Raw genomic sequence first — 20,601 nt, forward strand, 5'->3', positions numbered from 1 at the left:
CTGTTCAAATATCAATACTACCAAAAGCCATATATAGATTCAATGCATTCCTTATCAAATATTCCAGTAGCATTTTTACAGAAGTAAAAAAAAGTCCTAAAATTTATGCAGAACCACAAAAGACCCTGAAATAGCCAGAGAAATCCTGAGAAAGAATAACAAAACAGGAGGCATCACATTTCCTGATTTCAGGCTATACTATAAAGCTGTAGTCATCAAAACAGTATGGTACTAGAATAAAAACAGACAATTAGACCAATGGAATAGAATTAAGAGCTCAGAAATAAACCTAAGTATAACAGGTCAGTTTATATTTGACAGGAGAGCCAAGACTACTCAATGGAGAAAAGACAGCCTCTTCAATAAATGGTGCTGGGAAAATTGGATACTCACATGTAAAAGAATGAAACTGGACTCCTGTCTTACACCACTCACAAAAATTAACTCAAAATGGATTAAAGACTTAAATGTAAGATATGGGGGGTGGGGGTGGCACCCGGTTGGCTCAGTCGGTTAAACCTCCAACTCTTGATCTCAGGATTGTGAGTTCAAGCCCTGCATCAAAATATGACACCTAGAGCACAAGAAACAAAGTAAAAAATAAACAAGTAGTACTGCATCAAACTAAAAAGCTTCTGCACAGCAAAAGAAACCATCAACAAAGTGAAAGTGAAAAGACAACCTATGCAATAGGAAAAATATTTGTAAACCACTTATCTGATGAGGGGTTAATATCACAAATATATAAAGAACTCATACAACTCAATAGCAAAAAGAAATAACCCAATTTTAAAATGGGCAAAGGATTGGAATAGACATTTCTAAGAAGAAGATATATAAAAGGCCAACAGGTACATGAAAAGATGCTCAATATCACTAGTCATTAGGGAAATGCAAATTAAAACCATAATGAATTATCATGTCATGCCTGTTAGAATGACCATCATGAAAAAGACAGAGATAACAAATGCTGGTATCAATGTGGAGAGAAGGGAACCCTGTGCTTTGTTGTTGGGATTGTAAATTCATATGACCACTATGGAAAACAGTATGGAGGATCTTCAGAAAATTAAAAACAGAGCCACCATATGATCCAGCAATTTCATCTCTTGGAATATACCCAGAGGAAATGAAAACTAACTTGAGAAGATATCTGCACTGCAGGTATGTTCACAGCAACATTTTTACAATAACCAAGCCATAGAAACAAGTGTCCATTGATGGATAAATGGATAAAGAAGTTATGGTTTATGTACGTACATGAATATATACATGAATATATATACCCGAATATTATTTAGCCATGAGAGGTAAGGAAATCCTACCATTTGTGGCAACATAGATGGACCTTGAGGCATTATACTAAGTGAAATAAGTCAGACAGAGAAAGATAGATACTGTATGATCTCACTTATATGTGGAATCTAAAAGCAAAAACAAAAACCAGACTCACAGAAAAAGAAATTGGACTTGTGGTTACCAGAGGTGGAGAATGGGGGGAGGGGGAATTGGAGGAAGGTGGTTAAAAGGTCCAAACTTCCAGTTATAAGATTAATCGGTAGCAGGGCATCAGTTGGTTAAGTGTCTGACTTTTGGTTCTGCTCAGGTCAGGATCTCATGAGTTGTGGGACTAAGCCCCGTGTTAGGTTCCACACTCAGCACAGAGTCTGCTTGGATTCTCTCTCTCTCTGCCCATCCCCACATTCATGGATTCTCTATCCTCTCTCTAAAATCAATCAATCAATCTTAAAAAAAAAAAAGATAAATCGGCACTAGGAATGTAAAGTACTGTATGATGAACACAGCTAACACTGCTGTATGATATATAGGAAAGTTGTTAAGAAAGTAAACGCTATAGGGGTACCTGGATGGTTCAGTTGGTTAAGCATCTGACTCTTGATCTCAGGGTCATGAGTTCAGGCCCCACGTTGGGCTCCTACCTGGGCGTGGGACATTCTTAAGAAAAAAAATAGTGAATGCTATGTGTTCTTATCACCAGGAGAAAATTTTTTCTTCTCTCTTTTGTTCTTTCTTTTCTTTGTATTGTATTTCTTGTATTGTCTTTCTTTTCTTTGTATTGTATTTCTCTATATGAGAAAATGGATGTTAGCTGAACCAATTGTGGTCATCATTTCACAATATATGTAAATCTAAGTGTTATGCTGTATGCCTTAGACTTATATAATGATGTATATCAAATATTTCTCAGTAAAACTGGGGGAAAATGCCTTCTCATAATTATCTAAACATGTCTCAAAAACCATAATGAGTTTATGAATTGTGAGATTTGCCTATTAGATGGTAAAAATAATCTCTAAGGTAAAATAATTGATAGGAGAGGTTCTTCTTACCTTGAGTGGGAGGAAAACATGGAAGGAATATTTAAATGTGACAATAAAAACATAATAAACTTCATTCTTGCTATAGACCTTGCCTTGACCTTAATTGTCAACATATTATTTATTTTCTATACCATAAATATTCTATGTCCTCTTATTTTTCTTAACACAGGAAGAAGAGATATTCAATATAGTGCCTGAGTAAAGGAAGTATTTTGGGGTCTAAATGTTTACATTAGTTATTTGAATAGTAATAGAATGAGGATGATTCTAATATAAATGATTTTTATTACCTGCTTTGGGGTGTTATTTAGAAAAGTGAGTAGTCACTTTGAAAATTGAAAGTCCTCAAAAAATTAAAAATAGAGCTACCATATGATTGAGTAATTCCACTTCTTGGTATATATCCAAAGATAATGAAAACACTAACTTGAAAAGATATCTGCATATTCATTGTAGCATTATTTATAGTAGCCAAGATTTGGAAACAATGTCAGTGTCCATGGACAGGGCCGCTTGGGTGGCTCAGTCAGTTAAACATCTCACTCTTGATTTCAGCTCAGGTCATGATCTCAGGGTTGTAAAATCGAGCCCTGTGTCAGGCCATTAGAGTCTGCTTAAGATTCTTTCTTTCCCTCTCCCTCTGCCCCTCCTCACCACTTGTGCACTTTCTCGCTCTCAAAAAAAATGTCAGTGGACAGATAAATGGATAAAGAAAATGTAGTATGGACAGCTAGATAGATAGATAGATAATGGATATGTATCATTCAGCCATAAAAAGGAATGAAATCTTGCCATTTGCAACTATATGGATGGACTTTGGGGCATTATGCTAAGTGAAATAAGTCAGAGAAAAAAAAACTACCATATGATTTTACTTATATGTAGAATCTAAAGACAAAAATAAAAACCAGCAACAAAAAAAAGGAAAACAAGCTAATAGATACAGTTAACAGATTGGTGGTTGCTAGAGGCAAAGAGCTGGCAGGGTGAAGGAAGTCAAAAGGTACAAACTTAAAGTTACAAAATAACTTAAGTCACGGGAATATATTATTAATAATACTGTATTGCATATTTGAAAGTTGCTAAGAGAGTAGATCTTAAAAGTTCTTACCATAAGAAAAAAATTCTATAAAAAAATTCTGTAACTGTATGGAGATGGACTAGACATATTGTGGTGGTCATTTCACAATCTATACAAATATTGAATTGTTATGCTATATACCTGAAATTAATATAGTTATGTCAGTTATACCTCAGTTTTTATAAAGTCCTAATCAAAATCCCAGAAAGTTGGTATCAACGAATGGATTCTAAGGTTTGTATGTGAAAGCTAAGACCTAGAATAGCAACACAGTACTGAAGAACACAATTGGAGGACTCACACTAACCCATTTCAAGACTTAACTGTGAAAGGTACAGTAATCAAGACAGTGTGGTATTGGTGAAAGAGTAGACATATATATCAATGGAAAAGAATAGAGGGCCTAGAAATAGATTTACACAGATATAGTCAAGTAATCTTTGACAAAGGAGCAAAGACAATTCAATAGAGAAAGGGTAGTCTTTTCAAGATGATACTGGAAAAATTGGATATTCACATTAAGAACTAGACATAGACCTATACCTTTTACTAATTGTACTCAAAATGGATTGTAGATTAAATATAAGACACAAAGCTATAGAACTTTTAGAAGAAATTTAGGAGAAAATCTAGGTATTCTTGGGTTTGGTGATGAATTTTTAAATATAACACCAAGACCATGATACATGAAAGAGAAAATTGATGAGCTGGGCATCATTAAAATTAAGAACTTCCACCATGTGAAAGGCACTATTAAGAAAGTGAAAAGACAAGTTACAGCTTAGGAGAAATATTCACAAATCTTATATTTGTTAAATTATATGTATAGAAATATATTTTTATATATATCCATGATGTACAAAAATTCAACAACACAAAAACAACAGGTGTTAGCAGGGATGTGGAGAAAAGAGAGCCCTTGTACACTATTGGTGGGAATGCAAATTGGTGCAGCCACTGTGGAAAACAGTATGAAGATTCTTCAAAAGTTAAAAATAGAACTACCTTAGGATTCAGCAATTGCACTACTATGTATTATTTTAAAGATTTTTATTTATTTATTTGACAGAGATCACAAGTAGGCAGAGAGGCAGGCAGAGAGAGAGAGAGAGGAGGAAGCAGGCTCCCCGTTGAGCAGAGAGCCCGATGTGGGGCTGGATCCCAGAACCCTAGGATCGTGACTTGAGCCGAAGGCAGAGGCTTTAACCCACTGAGCCACCCAGGCGCCCCAAAATGGGCTCTGAGGTCTTTTTTTTTTTTTTTTTAAGATTTTATTTATTTATTTGACAGGGATCACAAGTAGGCAGAGAGGGAGGCAGAGAGAGAGGGGGAGGCAGGCTCCCTGCTGAGCAGAGAGCCTGATGCAGGGCTTGAACCCAGGACCCTGGAATCATGACCTGAGCCGAAGGCAGAGGCTTTAACCCACTGAGCCACCCAGGCGCCCTTGCACTACTATGTATTAATACAAAGAATACCAAGACACTAATTCAAAGGGATACATGCACCCCTGTATTTATAGCAGCATTATTTACAATAGCCAAGATATGGAAATACACACACACACACACACCCCATACCATTCCATATGTATATGGAATATTAGCCATAAAAAAGAAGGAAATCTTGCCATTTGCAATGACATGGTTGGAGGTAGAGAGTATTATGCTAAACGAAATAAGTCAGTCAGGGAAAGACAAATACCATATGACTTCAGTCTTATGTGGAATTTAAGAAACAAAACAAATGTGTGAAGGGAAAAAAAGAGAGAGAGGCAAACCAAAAATAGAATTTAACTGGAGAGAACAAACTGATGGTTTCCAGAGGGGAAGGGGATGGGGAGGGTTGGTTAAGGAGGACCCTTGTCATGATGAGCACAAGGTGATGTATCAAAGTGTTGAATCTCTATATTGTATACCTGGAACTAATATAACACTGTATGCAAACTAATTGGAATTAAAATAAAAATTTAACCTCCCCCCAAAAAACTCTTACAACTCAAAAATAAGGAAACAATTCAATTTAAAAATGGGCACAAGAGCTGAAAATGCAAAGAAGATATACAGATGGCAAATATGCATATGAAAAAAATGTTCAACATCCTTTGATATTAGGGAATTGCATATTAAAACAATGAGGCACCACTGTACAACTATCAGAATGACAATGTGGGGGGAAAAAAAAAACAACTTGACAAATACCAAATGCTCAAGGGAATGTGGAGCTAGTAGGGATGCAAGACATTACAGCCACATTGGAAGTTTGGTAGTTTCTCACAAAGCTAAACATAGTCTTACAATATAACCCAGCAATGCAATCTTAAGTATTTACCCAATTGAGCTGAAAACTCAATATGCATTGAATACAATGCATATTGCTATGTAACAGAAGTCAGTGTGAAAAGGCTACCTTCTGTATGATTCCAGCTGTATGACATTCTGGAGAAGGCAAAACTATGAAGACAGTAAAAAGATGAGTGGTTGCCAGAGATTGAGGTAGAGAAAAGGAGGGTTGAATAGGATTATTATTACATATATATAATTATATAATATATTATTATTATTAATATATTATTAGGGTCATGGAGCCATTGTGTATGATACTTACGCATTTGTTAAAACCTGCAGAACTTTACAGCACAATATAAATCTTAACGTATGCAAATTAAAATATTTAGGCAGTTAGAGGATCCCAGGAAGGAATGAATATAGACTATGACAAAAAAAGCTAACTGTTAACTTCACCTGTATGAAACAACCCTGCTGGAGGGGTAGCAGGAGGGGAGGTGCTGACCCAAGTAACTTTGAAATGAATGTGTAAGACTAAATACTAAAGGAATTACACATAATGGTTGTATCTAATAAAGTTGTTTTCGATGGGGATTCAGGTTGAAAATTTTGATACCACTATGCATATATTCTAGAATTGAACAGTTAAGTAAATGGACAAGAGCTGGTGTAAGTCAGATTTCTCCTTGTTGGATTAGGAATTTACAGATAAGTAAGGGAAAGAGGCTGGAAGGAACCTTTTGATGATAGATTAGAGTTGGGCAATATCAGTGTGAACTCATGTTCAGCTTAATGGAGACATAGATGGTTATTACATATTATAGATAATATATATACACACAGGTCGGTATACACACATGCATTTCCTTGCTCTGCAGAAGGTATGAAAAAAAAATACGATGACCCAGTGTTGAAAAGTATACCTAGATCTTTGGTTCCAGACCACTCTCCAATTAAAGGAACCATAACTCCTTGGAGAAATGTCTGATTCTAGGACTGGGATAAGAAATATATGAGTCTAGAGAATCTTATAGTGCCGGAAAGTAAGGAATGAATGAATTACCTGTAAATTATTTGTAAATAATTGTAACTTAATTGTAAAAAATGTACAATACTGCTACAAGGTGTTAATAATAGGGAAAACTGGGTGCAGAGTATGTGGGAACTATGCTTTCTTAATTTTTCTGTAAATCTAAAACTATTCTAAAACAATAATTTATATTAAATAAATGAGTACTGTTGGAAGGTCTCACAATAACCTGGTGGTTTCTGTCTCTCCCTGCAGCTTTGAAAGTGTGTGCTGCCTTGCTGACTCTTCTTCTCTCTCAGACATCACTTTTGATGGCAATCCAATAGCTCAAGAGTCATGGTACAAACATACAATCCTTCAGAATATGATGCAGCTGCGCCAGCTAGATATGAAGAGAGTCACGGTGAGAACTCTTTTGGAGTGCTTTCCATAGTGTCTTCCTTAGTGTGGATTAAGAGACTAGGGTGCACATTCTTTGCTTGAAATGCTTCTTAGTTTTAATAAACTGTGGATTATCGTGACTATATAATTCATAACTATAATTACAAATCTTTTACCACCTGTCCCTCATTCCCAATTTCATTGAATAGGGCTGTTAAATAACAAAAAAATTCAACTGAGGAAATTTAAAAGATCTAATTGGCTTTATTAATCAACTCATGAATTGGACAGCATCCTGTCTAGCAAGTGGAGGGGAGCTCCCACTTGCTAGACCTAAAAAAAAGAAAGGTTTTTAAAGGTAGAGAGGGAGTGGAAAAAAGGAAATTATTAGCAAAGGATCCTTGGTTTTAGGCAAGGTCACCCTCCTAAAAGGAAGGGAAGGGGCCTATCAGTAAATTTCCTAGTCCTGACCAGGAAATTCACAGGTTGACTGGTTACAGATTACATTTCTGGGGGGTCTAAACTGTAGTTAAGTTAGGTAGTAACTCTTGGTTTACTGGCTTGTGACCTTAACCTAAGTGATGCCGTTTTGGGTCTGTGGTTTCCTTTTTAACAGGTTTAAAAAAAAATTAATTTAAATTAATTAGTCATCACGATTGTTTAACCATGACAGTTGTTTTTCATTCTGGCTAATACCCAACTAAAAATTTATTTTAGAATGGATGAGTAAAAATGACATTCATTAAGTTACATAATGTAATGTTTCTGCACATGGGTGCCAAAGCCAGACTGCTTGAGTCTCTATCCTGGTTTGACCAGTTTCTAGCCAAATGACCTTCAGGAATTCACTTGACCTTTCTGTATCTCATTTTCCTTAAAGTAAAATAGGGAGTGGACAGTCATAATTACATCATAGAGTTGTTGTCAAGATAACATAAAGCACTAAGCCTTAGAACAATGTGAGGCTCAGAGGAAGAGTCACGTGGAGCTGTTGTGTTGTTATTGATGCCATACCTCTCAGAGGAGCGCTTGTTTATTCATTTGATCTGCATGTTAGATGTTTTGTATACTTCGATGTTTTAATGACTCCTGATCTAAGCAAAATGCTATATATGCACCTTTTAGTTGTACAGTGCACATTTGCATATTATAGGCTTCAAGAAGTTCTGTAAGAAAGAAATTTGCCTTAATTTTCATTGTTTGGATATATCAGATTTATTTCAATATTTTGCTATCTCAGATATTACTCATTAATGATCTCAGTTGGATAATCTCAGAGCTAGAAATATATCCTAAGCCTCCACTTGCCTTCTGACTTCTAGACCCTGCTAATGTTGATGTGGATTCTGAGTGGTCAGCTAAGTTTATTCAATTGCCAATTAATTGACTCCTTGCCTGTAGCCATTTTCACAATATGTGCATTTACATTTCTGTCTCAGGAATATCATGGACATCTCAGGTGACAGGGAGGTAGTTACAAGTGTTGATGAATTCGTTAATGCCAGGGATCTTCTGGGGGCTCTGCCTCTTTTTGTTCTAGCATGGAGAAATAGTTCTTTGTCTTCAGCTTGTTCAGATCTATCCCGTAAACTCTGTTTCATACTTTCACCCTTATCTCCATGTGTTTCTTCTTTTTTTTTTTTTTTTCAATGATTATATTATTTGTCAGAAAGAGAGAGAACACGAGCAGGGAGAGCAGAAGGCAGAGGGAGAAGTAGATTCCCCGCTGAGCAGGGAGCCCGATGTGGGGCTTAGTCCCAGGACTCTGGGATCACACCCTGAGCCAAAGGCAGACACTTAACTGAGCCACACACGTATCCCTCCATGTGTCTCTTAATTGAGCATCTTTGGTACTTAACAATTACTCTTCCTGGTGAGGTTGAGGTGGGTGGGGTAAAAAATGAAGCTGACTCATTTATGTAAGTTAGTACTTAATTATATATTGTGTTTCCCATAGTGAACTTATAGGTCAGTCTTGCCTACCCAACTGATGTATACAATCCTTATGAGCAGACACCATTCTTCTTCCTTTCCTGATATATACCGATGTCCTAAATATGTTTATTTCCTTTCCTTCCCTATCTCACACAGTGCTGAGAATGTAGTAATGTTCATTAAAGTCTTAATTGAGTGAAATTTATCTACTTTCATGCCTGAAATAAAGGAGAATGGTGCTATATGTAATCATTGTCTTTGTACATTCCATGAATTGTGTTTGCCTGGTAAGGAAATGAGAGAAAATCACCTGGGATGGGAGCAGGGCCAGCTGTTCTGCTAAAAATCCCTGTACATCTGCTCCTTCACAGCTTAATTTGAGAAATTAAAAAAAATTAATGTCTTACTTAAAGCTTTACTTGAGATATAATGGGCATAAAATTAATTGCACTTATTAACTGTACAAGTTGATAAATTTCAACATATGTCTCACCTGTGAAACATCACCACAATCAAGCTTTTTCATAATCCACTACCCAAACAAAGTTTCCTCATGCTACTTTGTTATCCCTCCTTTCCATCCCTCCCCACCCAACCTGCATTGCCAAGAAACCACTGATTTACTTTTTGTCATTATAGGTTAGTTTCCATTTTCTAGAATTAATGGAAACAATTTCAAAGTCATAGAAAAGTTGTAAGTACAGTAGCAAAAACTTTTTTCTTGGGGCGCCTGGGTGGCTCACTGGGTTAAAGCCTCTGCCTTCGGCTCAGGTCATGATCTCAGGTTCCTGGGATTAAGCCCCACATCAGGCTCTCTGCTCAGTGGGGAGCCTGCTTCCCCCTCTCTCTCTGCCTGCCTCTCTGCCTGCTTGTGATCTCTGTCTGTCAAAAATAAATAAATAAATAAAATCTTAAAAAAAAAAAGCAACTTTTTCTTGGAACTATTTGAGAGTAAGCTGCTGATTAGATAACCCAACAATCCTGAACACTTTAGTGTGTGTTTTTGGCAAGCAAAGACATTCTCCTGTATAAACACAATATAACCAACGAAATTAGGAAGTAAACACTAAATAATTATTAGTGTCTAATTCTCACACCACTCTCAAATTTTACTGGTGGTGTCAATAATTTCTGCGTAGTGAAACGATCCAGTTTGGAATTATATATTACATATGGTGCATTTGGTCATCAGATTTCCCTCATCACTATTTTTCAGGAATGGGTTCTCAGTCTTTCCTTGCCTTTCATGACACTAACATTTATGAAGATTACAGGTCAGTTTGTAGAATGGCACTCAATTCAGGCTTTTTGATGTTTCCTCACAATCAACTTTTATAGATTTTTGCATAAATAACACAGAAATGATTTTGATTTTTCTCGTTGCATCCTACCAAGTGGTATACAATTTCTATTTATCCTTTTATTGATGTTGGCCACTTTAATTACAATGGTGTCTGCCAGCCTTCTCTGTGTAAAGTTATTCTCCTTCCCTTTGTAATCCCGTTCCTCATAAAAATTTCAGTTTTTTCATTTATTCATATTAGTATGGGCTCATAGTATTTAGTCTTACCTTTTATTTATTACTTTTTAGTGACTTTAGTGTAGAAACAGCATACCTTTTTTCTCAGTAGCTTTTTTAAAAAATATTTTATTTATTTATTTATTTAGTTATTTGAGAGAGGGAGAGACATTGAGAGAGAGTGTGCATGCAAGAGGAAAGAGAGAGAGAGACAAGGAGACTCTGGTGAGCACAGAGCCTGACATGGGGCTTGATTCCATGACCTGAGATCATGACCTGAGCTGAAATCAAGGGTCGAATGCTTAATTGACTGAGCCACTCAGATGCCTTAAAACAGTATACCTTTTAAAAGACTTTCTGTTGGGGTGCCTGGGTGGCTCAGTGGGTTAAAGCCTCTGTCTTCAGCTCAGGTCTTGATCCCAGGGTCCTGGGATCAAGCCCCACATCAGGGCTCTCTGCTCAACAGGGAGCCTGCTCCCCCCCCCCCCACCTACCTCTCTGCCTACTTGTGATCTCTGTCTGTTAAATAAATAAATAAAATCTTTAAAAAATTAAAAAAAAATAAAAGACTTTCTGTTAACAGAGTTGACAAACAATGGCACATGTTCTGGCCATGTGTTTTCGTAAACAAAGTTTATTGGAACACAGCTGTGTCCGTTCATTAATATGTTATCTCCATATGCTTTGATTCTACAGTGGCGGAATTCAGTAGTTGCTAGAAGAAACTATATGGCCTCTAAGTCTAAAATATTTACCATCTGGCTAGAAAAATTTGCTGACACCAGTTCTATACCAATTTTTTTTCTCTTTAAAAAAGACATCTTGATTAATTTTTATGTAATTTACCATATAAATATTCTAGCTGGGGTAGATTATACAAATACTGAATGAACCTCTGTGCAGTAGAGCTATGTGCTGAGGACTCCGTGAACTAGGGCACTGTGAAATATTTACAGTTTTCAAGGGAAACGCAGTGATATTTGAGATCTTTGAGACACTGAGAAGACTACGAGCTCAAGGTTATTTGCCATTTGAACATGAGGTCACACTATATTTACCTCCGTGGCATCGTATCTTTGCAAAGCGGTGGTTTTGCTAAACAAAATACTATGCCCAAATCAGTATGGAACAGGAAATGAGGTGTGCCAATGTCCAGTCTAAATACAACATTTGAGAAGTTGTGTAATGTCCTACAGATATACAGATTTTATTGATAAGCAGTTGTGGTTCTTTAAGAATGGTGTATTTTTTTCTTTCAGATTATGTGTATCATTATTTTTTCAAATGGCTGCTAAGTTGCTGGAACATGAACAACTTAATAAGTTGTTCACTAACTACTGAGTAAACAGAGCTATTAACACATTTCTTTTGACTTAGAAACACCGTGAAAAAATTCCTGGCCATTCTTAGTTACGTTGAACTGAAAAGTTCCTGTACTGGGATCTGTATTAGACACTAGATCAGAACTAGAACTAGATTAGACAAGATCAGAATCATAATTCATGCCCTCAAGTTACTCACTGTCTAGTGCAGACAGGTTATAATGCAAAATGCCAAGCTAGAGAAGATCAGTTGTTAGATATATATACGTGTGTGTACACACACTCACACACACTTACACGCATGTGCACATGCACACATGCACAGCACAGTAACATTGAAAGGTAAAGCACCCCTGTGTCTACCAGAAAAATAGGAAAAGTTCCAAAGGAGAAAATACTTGACTTGGGCTTGAAAAGTGATTATGAAGGAGGATATATCTGTGGGAAGTGTTCCAGGGAGAATGAAGGCATGCACAATGCAGAGAGATGTGAGGGATATAGCAAATGGTAGCAATTCAACATGGCTGAGCACTGCATAAACATGGAGGAAAGTAGCAGGAGCAAAGGGCATCTGACAGGCAAGGCCTAGACCATGAAGGGCTTTTTATGTCATAATGAAGAGTTTGGCTTTTTGTCTTGGACATAATAGGAAGCCCTTGAAGAGTTTAAGGTGGTTAAATTATATTCGCCTATTAAAGAGGTTGTCTATCTTGAGAGAAGCCCAGGGGATGAATTGGGGAAGATATGATGGGTGAGATGAGAAGGAGGGGGATTAGTTAGAATGAGAGCTTTGGGGGGAGGGGCTGCCTGATCCAGAGGAATGACAAAGGATAATATGAGGCCAAGAGAGAGAATGTAAGTTTATGGCCTCTATTTGCATTTTGCTTTTGTTATCTCTGTTAACAAAGTATAGAAATAAATATTACGATAAAGAAAGTGAAGCCTAGGATAGGTGAATAGGTAAGTTGAATCTAGAGTAGGGACTGGCAAACTTTATCTGTAAAGGGTCTGATAGTAAATATTTTAGGCTGTGGGGTCTATACAGACTCTGTTGAAAACTACTGAACTCACTGTAGCGTGAAAGAAGGCATAGGCACTATATAAATGAATAAGCATGGCTCTATTCCAATAAAACTTTATTTATAAAATTAGGTGATGGACTGGATTTGGCTTGTAGACTGGAGTTTGCCAGTCCTTGATCTACAGCACTGAGTAAACATAGTGAATAAATTGCTAGACCTTTGAAAGTTTTATCAGAGAAGCAGTGTAGAATAGTAGAGTAGTTGCAAGGTAAGATCAACTAATCTGTCTTTTTATCATAGAAGGAAAGAATATAAATTTCACAAATTCTGACAGTAAACTTGATGCTGAGTATGAAAGAAATCAAAATTGGATTATTAGAGGAATTGTGAATACTAAGGGAATTGGTCACTAGGAGGCAGCATGAGTTCACTAAAAACGATTCATGCCAGACAAAATTAATTTTCTATTTTGGCTATTGTAAGTAGGCCCTCTCGGAGGAGTGTTGGGGATAGTGTTTTGGTATTTAAGCAGAGCTTTTGACAAGGTCTTTCACGATACTGCTTTGAGAAAGTTGTATGATAACATCGTTAAATGAATTTGTGACTGGAGCGTTCCTACAGCATAGAAGTAATGGATTCATAATCACCAGCGTCTAGAAAAATCTGTACTGACATGTTTTGAGGCTTTTTCTTTGAGCCTCTTTGATTCAAAGTTTTTGTTAATCACGGAATGAGAACATTTCTGTTATTCTGATACAATATGTGATTGACAGCAACTCGAGAACTTGGGGATCCTGATAAACTGGTGAATCAAAACAGAATCCCAAAGTAGCTCAGTGATCTACAGCAGGGTTTGGCAAACTATAGCCAGTGGGCCAGATCCATCGTGCAGACTGTTTTGGAACAAGAGAAGAATGGTTTATTTGTTTTTAAAGCATTGTATTAAGAAAGTAAAGAACAGAAAACAACATGTGACAGAGATCTTTTGTGGTTCACAGAGCCTCAAGTATTTACTATCTGGCCCTTTATAGAAAAAATTTTCTGACCTCTAGTGTAGAAAAAAAAAGCAGAATTTAGCAAGATAAAAATAGATACATTGAAAATCCTGGACTTTACTCCATAACAAACAATTCTCAGCACAAATGCAGATTTATGTGAGATGAGACTTAGCAAATTAAGTTCAGATTGATTTAATTGTGAGATGGGATTGTTAGAAGTTAAATGGTTTAAAACAATCTTATCAAAATAGAGAATTCAGAAAAGTAGAGACGGTAGTCCCCATTTTTTTCTTCGATGATCAAATTACACCTGAACTATTAGTTTTAGAGAGGTGACAACAAACTGACGTATTTCCAGAGAAGCTGGCACAATTCGTTGACAAAGAAGACATAGGGAAGATATTGCAGTGGTCTTCAAATATATTCACAACTGTCTGTAAAAAAAGACAATTGTATAGACAATTGTAGGATAGAGAATATACATTGTATAGACAATTCTAGGGTAGGCAGAATTTTTTCCTTTTAATTTCTAAGGCAATATTTTGCTAACACAGGCACTATTCTCAGAATTCTGAAACAGGCACAATTTCACAATTTCTAATGTTTTCACTTGAGACACAAAATTAGCTGGCTTAATATGACCTTGTTTACCATTTGCCCTCCAAAAAGTGGAACAGTCTGAGACAGAAGTGAGTTTTCTATGGTGGGAGCTGTTACTAACACTCCCTGTTGCCTTTTGATCGTCCTCTTTCTGGCAGGTGGGAGGATTCTGTTTCCCTTCCCCTTTGAACTTAAGTGTAGTCATGCAACGTGCTTGGACCAATGAAATGTGAGCAGAAGTAATGTATGTAGTTTTCAGGCAGCAGTTTTTAAAAGCCCATGTGTGATTTTCACTGCTTTTCTCCTGTTGTGGTGGCCCTCATGGGAGCATGGATTGAGTTGAAGATGCCATCGGATCACAGCACCCAGGAATACTTAGGCACTGCAAGGACAGTTGTAGGGTTCTTTGCATGATCAAGATGTAAACTTTTGTCGTAAGCCAGTGTAAATTTTGAAGTTATGGCAACATAACCTAGCTTGTTCTGGCTTTTTACCCCCCTAGTATTTAACAGCTAATATCCCCAGGCCAAGAGAAGTTAGGTAATATGGCTTCCAGCCTTCGCTCTGACATTAACTAGGACCTAGACAGATCAGTTTTATCTGTTAAAAAAAAAGGCTGTTTGAATGAAAAATACGGACTGCCTCTTCTAGACAAAAACACTGCCTTTAAAGTCTATTTTAATATTTGCTGTAGTCAGGGAAATAATGTCTTTTATAACTAACTATCCTAAGGTATATGGTTAAAAACCCACATTGCCATTTATTTTCTTTAATTCCACATCATAAATTACTGCATACATTAGGACTACTATTATTTATTTGGAGCAGAACTTTTTCTCATATAAAATATGCATTTTCTAGAGCCTTAATAGTCTGCTAACAGAGTATAATCTAAGTTATCAAACACCTATTAAATCACTGTACTTATTAATTATTTTGAAATCATTTCTACATTTTATCTTCATGAACAGACTAAAGTAAGAAAAAAAGATTTTTTGGTCCTAGATAGATCCTTTTGCTTTGCTATATAAAGAATATGGCTTTTATCCCAGAAATTGAACTATTATCGTGAAGATGCCAGAAGTTTACAGTTTTTTTCCTTCTTACCAACAGATTTATAGCTCATCTTTACAATTAGAGGTTTATTTTTGTTTCCAAGTTTAGTTACTCTATAATTATTTGGGCTGAAATATAGTCATTAGATGTATAAACTCCTTAAAACAATATTTGAGTTGATTTGGCATGTATCCAGTTTTCTTAGGTTTAGCCTCCCTTTTAAAGTCCTACTGCCTTTAATAGAAGCTCAAATTCTTTTTGGAAATCTGGTGAAATCATCTCTCAAATATGTGTAGGACGTGATCCATACAGTTTCCAGTACTGTTTGAAATTGACTCTTTGAATAACCAATCTGTTTCTAGTTCACATTTTATAGATGAGTCAACAATCAAACATCGATATATTTTGCCTTTTAAAAAAATTTGTTCTGAAATAGGTTATACTTAATAGGTACCAAATCCGTACTTACTGGACAGAAGAGTTTAATATAGTTGTTATTCTAGCTATATTGTGAAACTAGGAATCAAGCTTCTGATTGTCTTCTTGAGTTTGCCTCAGAAGCTCTACTTAGCCTTCAAACACCAAGAATATAACTATTTTCCATATCATAAAAGATTTTTTAAAAAGATTTTATTTATTTATTTGAGAGGGAGAGAATGAGAGAGAGAGAGGGAGCGTGAGAGGGGGAAGTCAGAGGGAGAAGCAGACTCCCCGATGAGCAGGGAGCCCGATGCCTGACTTGATCCCGGGACTCCAGGGTCATGACCTGAGCCGAAGGCAGTCGCTTAACCAACTGAGCCACCCAGGCGCCCTAGTAAAAGATTTTAAATTCACCACAAGTCACATTTATTTTCCATTCCCTTTAAAACAATTAAATCATACAGCAGATTGCTATTGACTTTTAACCTTACCTTTTATATCTTTCTAAAATCAGTTAAAATACATTTAAACATGTCCTTATTATAAAAAATTCAAATTCCATTTCTCAGAAGCTATGGCTTCTGGTCCTGATCCTGGCTTTGTCACTAGCTCTGTGACCTTGTATAAATTATTAACCTTCTCAGAGTATTCAGTACCTCATTTCTAAATTAGAGTCTTCCAGTGGGTGCATTTCTAGTTTGCTTTATAACTTTTTGATAATTTCTCTTTGTGTATTTTTTATGTCCTTCTTTCATTTAGGTCTTTTCTTTGCTTTCAGAAGTATTTATAATAGCTAACGCCCTAGAATACATTTTCATGGCCTCTTTGACCTTCCTTAATTCTAGCATGATAAATATACTGGTCAGGATAGTCTAGATTATGCTGTAGAAACAACTTCCCTGACCTTAGTGAATTAAAGCAATTAAGTTTATTTCATGTTCGTACTGCCTGTCTGCAGTATGTATGTATGTATTATGTGGTCTGGAAACTTTGCTCTGTGTTGTCTTCATTCTAGAACCAAGGCCTTCAAAGTACCCACCATGTGGAGCTTTGCAGATTCTATAGCAGAGGTGAGAGAGAGAACAGCTATCCCATACGTTGTCTTTAAAAGCTTCCTTCCGAATAAACTTCCCCCAGAAATAAACACATGTGATTTTGTTCATCTGACATTGGTTAAAGAAAATGATATAACCTAACTGATAAGGGATAAGAATTGCTATCTTATAATATGGCCTGGATGTGGGAAGACACAGGAATATTTGATGAACAGCTGTCATGACTATATATTATGTTTTAAATCAAATGCTGCCTTCTGATAGGGATGGAAATCAGTACCACACTTATGGAGGGCAATTTGTAAACATATCAAAAGTCCTAGAAATATGTCTTCCATTTAATTTAGTGGTTCCAGTTTTAGGAAATTGTTGTACAGATATATGAAGATGTGTATTTAATAATCAATTCTTTAAATATATATTTATTGACTATCTACAGTGTGCCAGGAGTTGACATGGTCCATACCTTCAATGAACTCCTGGGGTAGGAGAGGGGAGAGAGAGTAGCAGAGATTTAAATGAAACAGGTTAAGTGCTGTAGTGGGGAATTTAGGGTGCTATGAAAGCATATGGGAAAGTCTTCTGGCCTGTTTTTCAGTTGCCTGATTCTCTCTTCAGCTGCGTACAATATGCTCTTCAGCTCCCCTCCATTAGATTTTTCATTTCGGTTTGTATAATTTTTCATTTCTGTAGGAGTTCTTCAAATGTGCAAAATTACTTTTTATGGTTTCTTATCTCTGAAGATATTTTCAAGCTCATCTTTTAAGAAGGAATTGTTTTTCTCAAATTGCGACATCATTTTGAATGCCTATAGATCCTTTTATATTAAAACTTAAAATTACATGTTTATAATTTACTAAAATTTGACTATCTTTGGGGAAAAAAACATGATCCATACTGTGTATACAGATTGCCGCTTGAAAAAATATGTTTATAGTGAATACTGTAAGGTGATACAGAAATAATAAGATGTGAGTTAGCATGTGGGAATCATGGCTGATTTTTAAAATTTTTTCTAAACTTTAATGTTATTTTATAGTTTTTAGAATCTAAGAAATTAGACTGGCCAAATCAACTTAAAAACAAAGTAAAAGTGATAATATTAATGGAAAATAATTTATTAATATCAGTGGAGAGTTCTAAAAAGCTTTCATACTTGTTTTAGTATTTAAAAAGCTCTGATTTACATCCTAAGGTCAAATGAAAGTTGTGAGAAGTATAATTCTTGTTGTTTTTATCATCATAGTAGAAAGTTTTTAAGTCTTTATGTGTGGAACTGTAAGTACATGGTATACAAAGAAAAACTATGTAAACCTGCTCCCCCCTTGCTTCTTGCCCTTCTCATTCTGTTTTCTGTCTTGTATTAGCTACGTTCATCACACATCAAAAATTGGGAGTAGAGTTAAGAACGTACAGTTCTTTAGAGTTGGCAAGGCAAAAGAATAAAGAGGAAAAGACTAAATTCCTATGAGGGCATATTTTCTGTTAGCAAGTAGTATGCTTCTCACAAAGAAAACCAGACCGGTAGAACCAAAGAAATCATACAGAAGAGGTTAAATACTTAATAATGCTTGTAAACATTTTTTGCTTTTAGGAAGAAGAAAGGCGTATTGCATCTGTTGTAGCCAAAAAGGAGGAAGAGAAGAAGCGGGAAAGTCATAAACAGTCTTTGCTTAAGGTACTTTCCCTAAGGTCTACATGCGTGTGCGTCCTAACCCTCACTGCCCTGAAACCAGCTTGCTTGTCAACTGGAAAAGCAGTTTCCCAACTTTGTAAAGTAGAATTCTACCTATTGGTAGAATTTTTTTGTAAATAAATACCCTTATACCATTTATAAGTTACCTATAAATAAGCCTGTACTTGAGAAATGCAACATAATGTGCATTATAAAACACATGCAAAAGCTACAGATTTTAAAGGGAAGAGATAAAAACTAAATAGAACACAAGTTACAGGGTTTTTTTTTCTACACCAGTGCATCACCTTGTGTATCCTTGTGCCATGCACACTTCATTTTGGAAACCCCTATAATCCACCATCATTTACTGAGATATTTTAATGAGCTCTGATACATGGGTTTCTTTTTTAATAATTGCTTTTTAAATTGAAAACTATTAACTTCTCTTAAATAGAGGTGGTAAAGATTTTTGAGGATTTAGGAAGTAAAATTTGTTTTAAATTAGTTTTAAATGATTTATCATATCGTGATTGTTTTCCTTAGAATATTTTCTATTAAAATATTTTATACTTGCATCACAACGAAAATAAAGACAGCTTAAAGTTTATAGCTTGTATTATGCTCCTACTATGTTCTAAAACTAAGGATATCAGGCTGATTATCCTTACTCATTCTTGTCTTACATAGGTGCTTTTCTTTCTAAAATGAAAATGCCATTTAGAATTCAAAAGATGACTGGTAGGGATATGAAGTTTTACAAAATAAACTTAGAAAACAAGGAAACTTGTTGGGGCAATGGAAATGTATATCTTGATAGGCGTATGGGTTACACCGGTGTATGCCTTCCTCACAACTAATCAAGACTACTTGAATCTGTGTGCTTTATTCTATGAAAACTACTCCTAAATTAACAAAACAAAACAAAAAAATACTTGGTCCCAAGCCCTCTCAGCTTAAGACTACTACTTCAAAAGTATTTAGAACTCTTGACATATGGTACAATTTTCTCATTTGCTATTATTTCTAACCTCTTGACTCCTCCCCAACTTTATCTGTTTTCTCCTCATCCCATTAATTAGACGTACCTAAGCCCCCTCTTGATATCTCTTTTTATTGATTTAGCTGATAGAATTTTAGTCTTTTCTCTATTGGAATATTTCTAAGGGTTGGTCAAGAACACACTTTGGTTTATAGGAAATATAGTTGTAGGTAAAATTTTTAAAATGTGTAGGTAGGAGCAAGATTTACCATTGACAAATAATACTACTGGTAAACTTTCTGAATGGTTCATTTGGAAAAAGTAATAGAGTTGATTCTTGAACAATATGAGTTTGAACTACGCAGCTCCACTTGTTAATTGGATTTTTTTCAATAAATACAGTACAGTACTGTAAGTGTATTTTCTCCTCCTTATGATTTTCTCAACATTTTGTTTTCTCTAGCTTACTTTATTATATGAATACAGTATATAATGCATCTAACATACAAAATATGTGTTAACCAACTGTTTATATCATTGGTGAAGCTTTTATTAGTCAATGGTAGGCTATCAGTAGTTAAGTTTTTGACAAGTCCAAAATTTTACATAGATTTGCAGCCCCCCTGAGCCAACCCCCATGTTATTCAGGAGTCCTCTGTATTTCTGATCTTACAGCTCCAGTACCTAAGCTGCATAAGTGAATGAATGGCCAAATGAATAAAAATATATAAGTAAATAAACAGACTAAAGCTGTCAGACCAAAAGAACACTTTTGTATTGTATTTTAAAGCATGGAAAGGCAGAATAAACAAACTCCATTGGTTTAGCTTTAAAGCTACCAGTATAAGTTGAGCCTGGTATAGGCAACAAATTGCTCTTGACTACACTTTTGCACTGA

At 35.7% G+C, this 20,601-nt stretch overlaps 1 protein-coding gene across 2 annotated transcripts in view; it reads left to right on the forward strand.

Moving 5' to 3' along the window:
• The window catches only part of LOC111153209 (leucine rich repeat containing 49), a 155,583-nt gene that overhangs the window by 86,456 nt on the left and 48,526 nt on the right, over window positions 1-20,601 (forward strand). For both annotated transcript variants that reach the window (XM_022512090.1, XM_022512089.1), the window contains 2 exons: window positions 6,994-7,141; window positions 18,641-18,724. In XM_022512090.1, the coding sequence (XP_022367798.1) occupies window positions 6,994-7,141; window positions 18,641-18,724 (232 nt within the window). The remainder of the gene's footprint in view (window positions 1-6,993; window positions 7,142-18,640; window positions 18,725-20,601) is intronic.

The sequence above is a fragment of the Enhydra lutris genome, unplaced genomic scaffold, assembly GCF_002288905.1.
Source record: "Enhydra lutris kenyoni isolate GAN:26980312 unplaced genomic scaffold, ASM228890v2 scaffoldscaffold31, whole genome shotgun sequence".
NCBI lineage: Eukaryota > Metazoa > Chordata > Mammalia > Carnivora > Mustelidae > Enhydra > Enhydra lutris.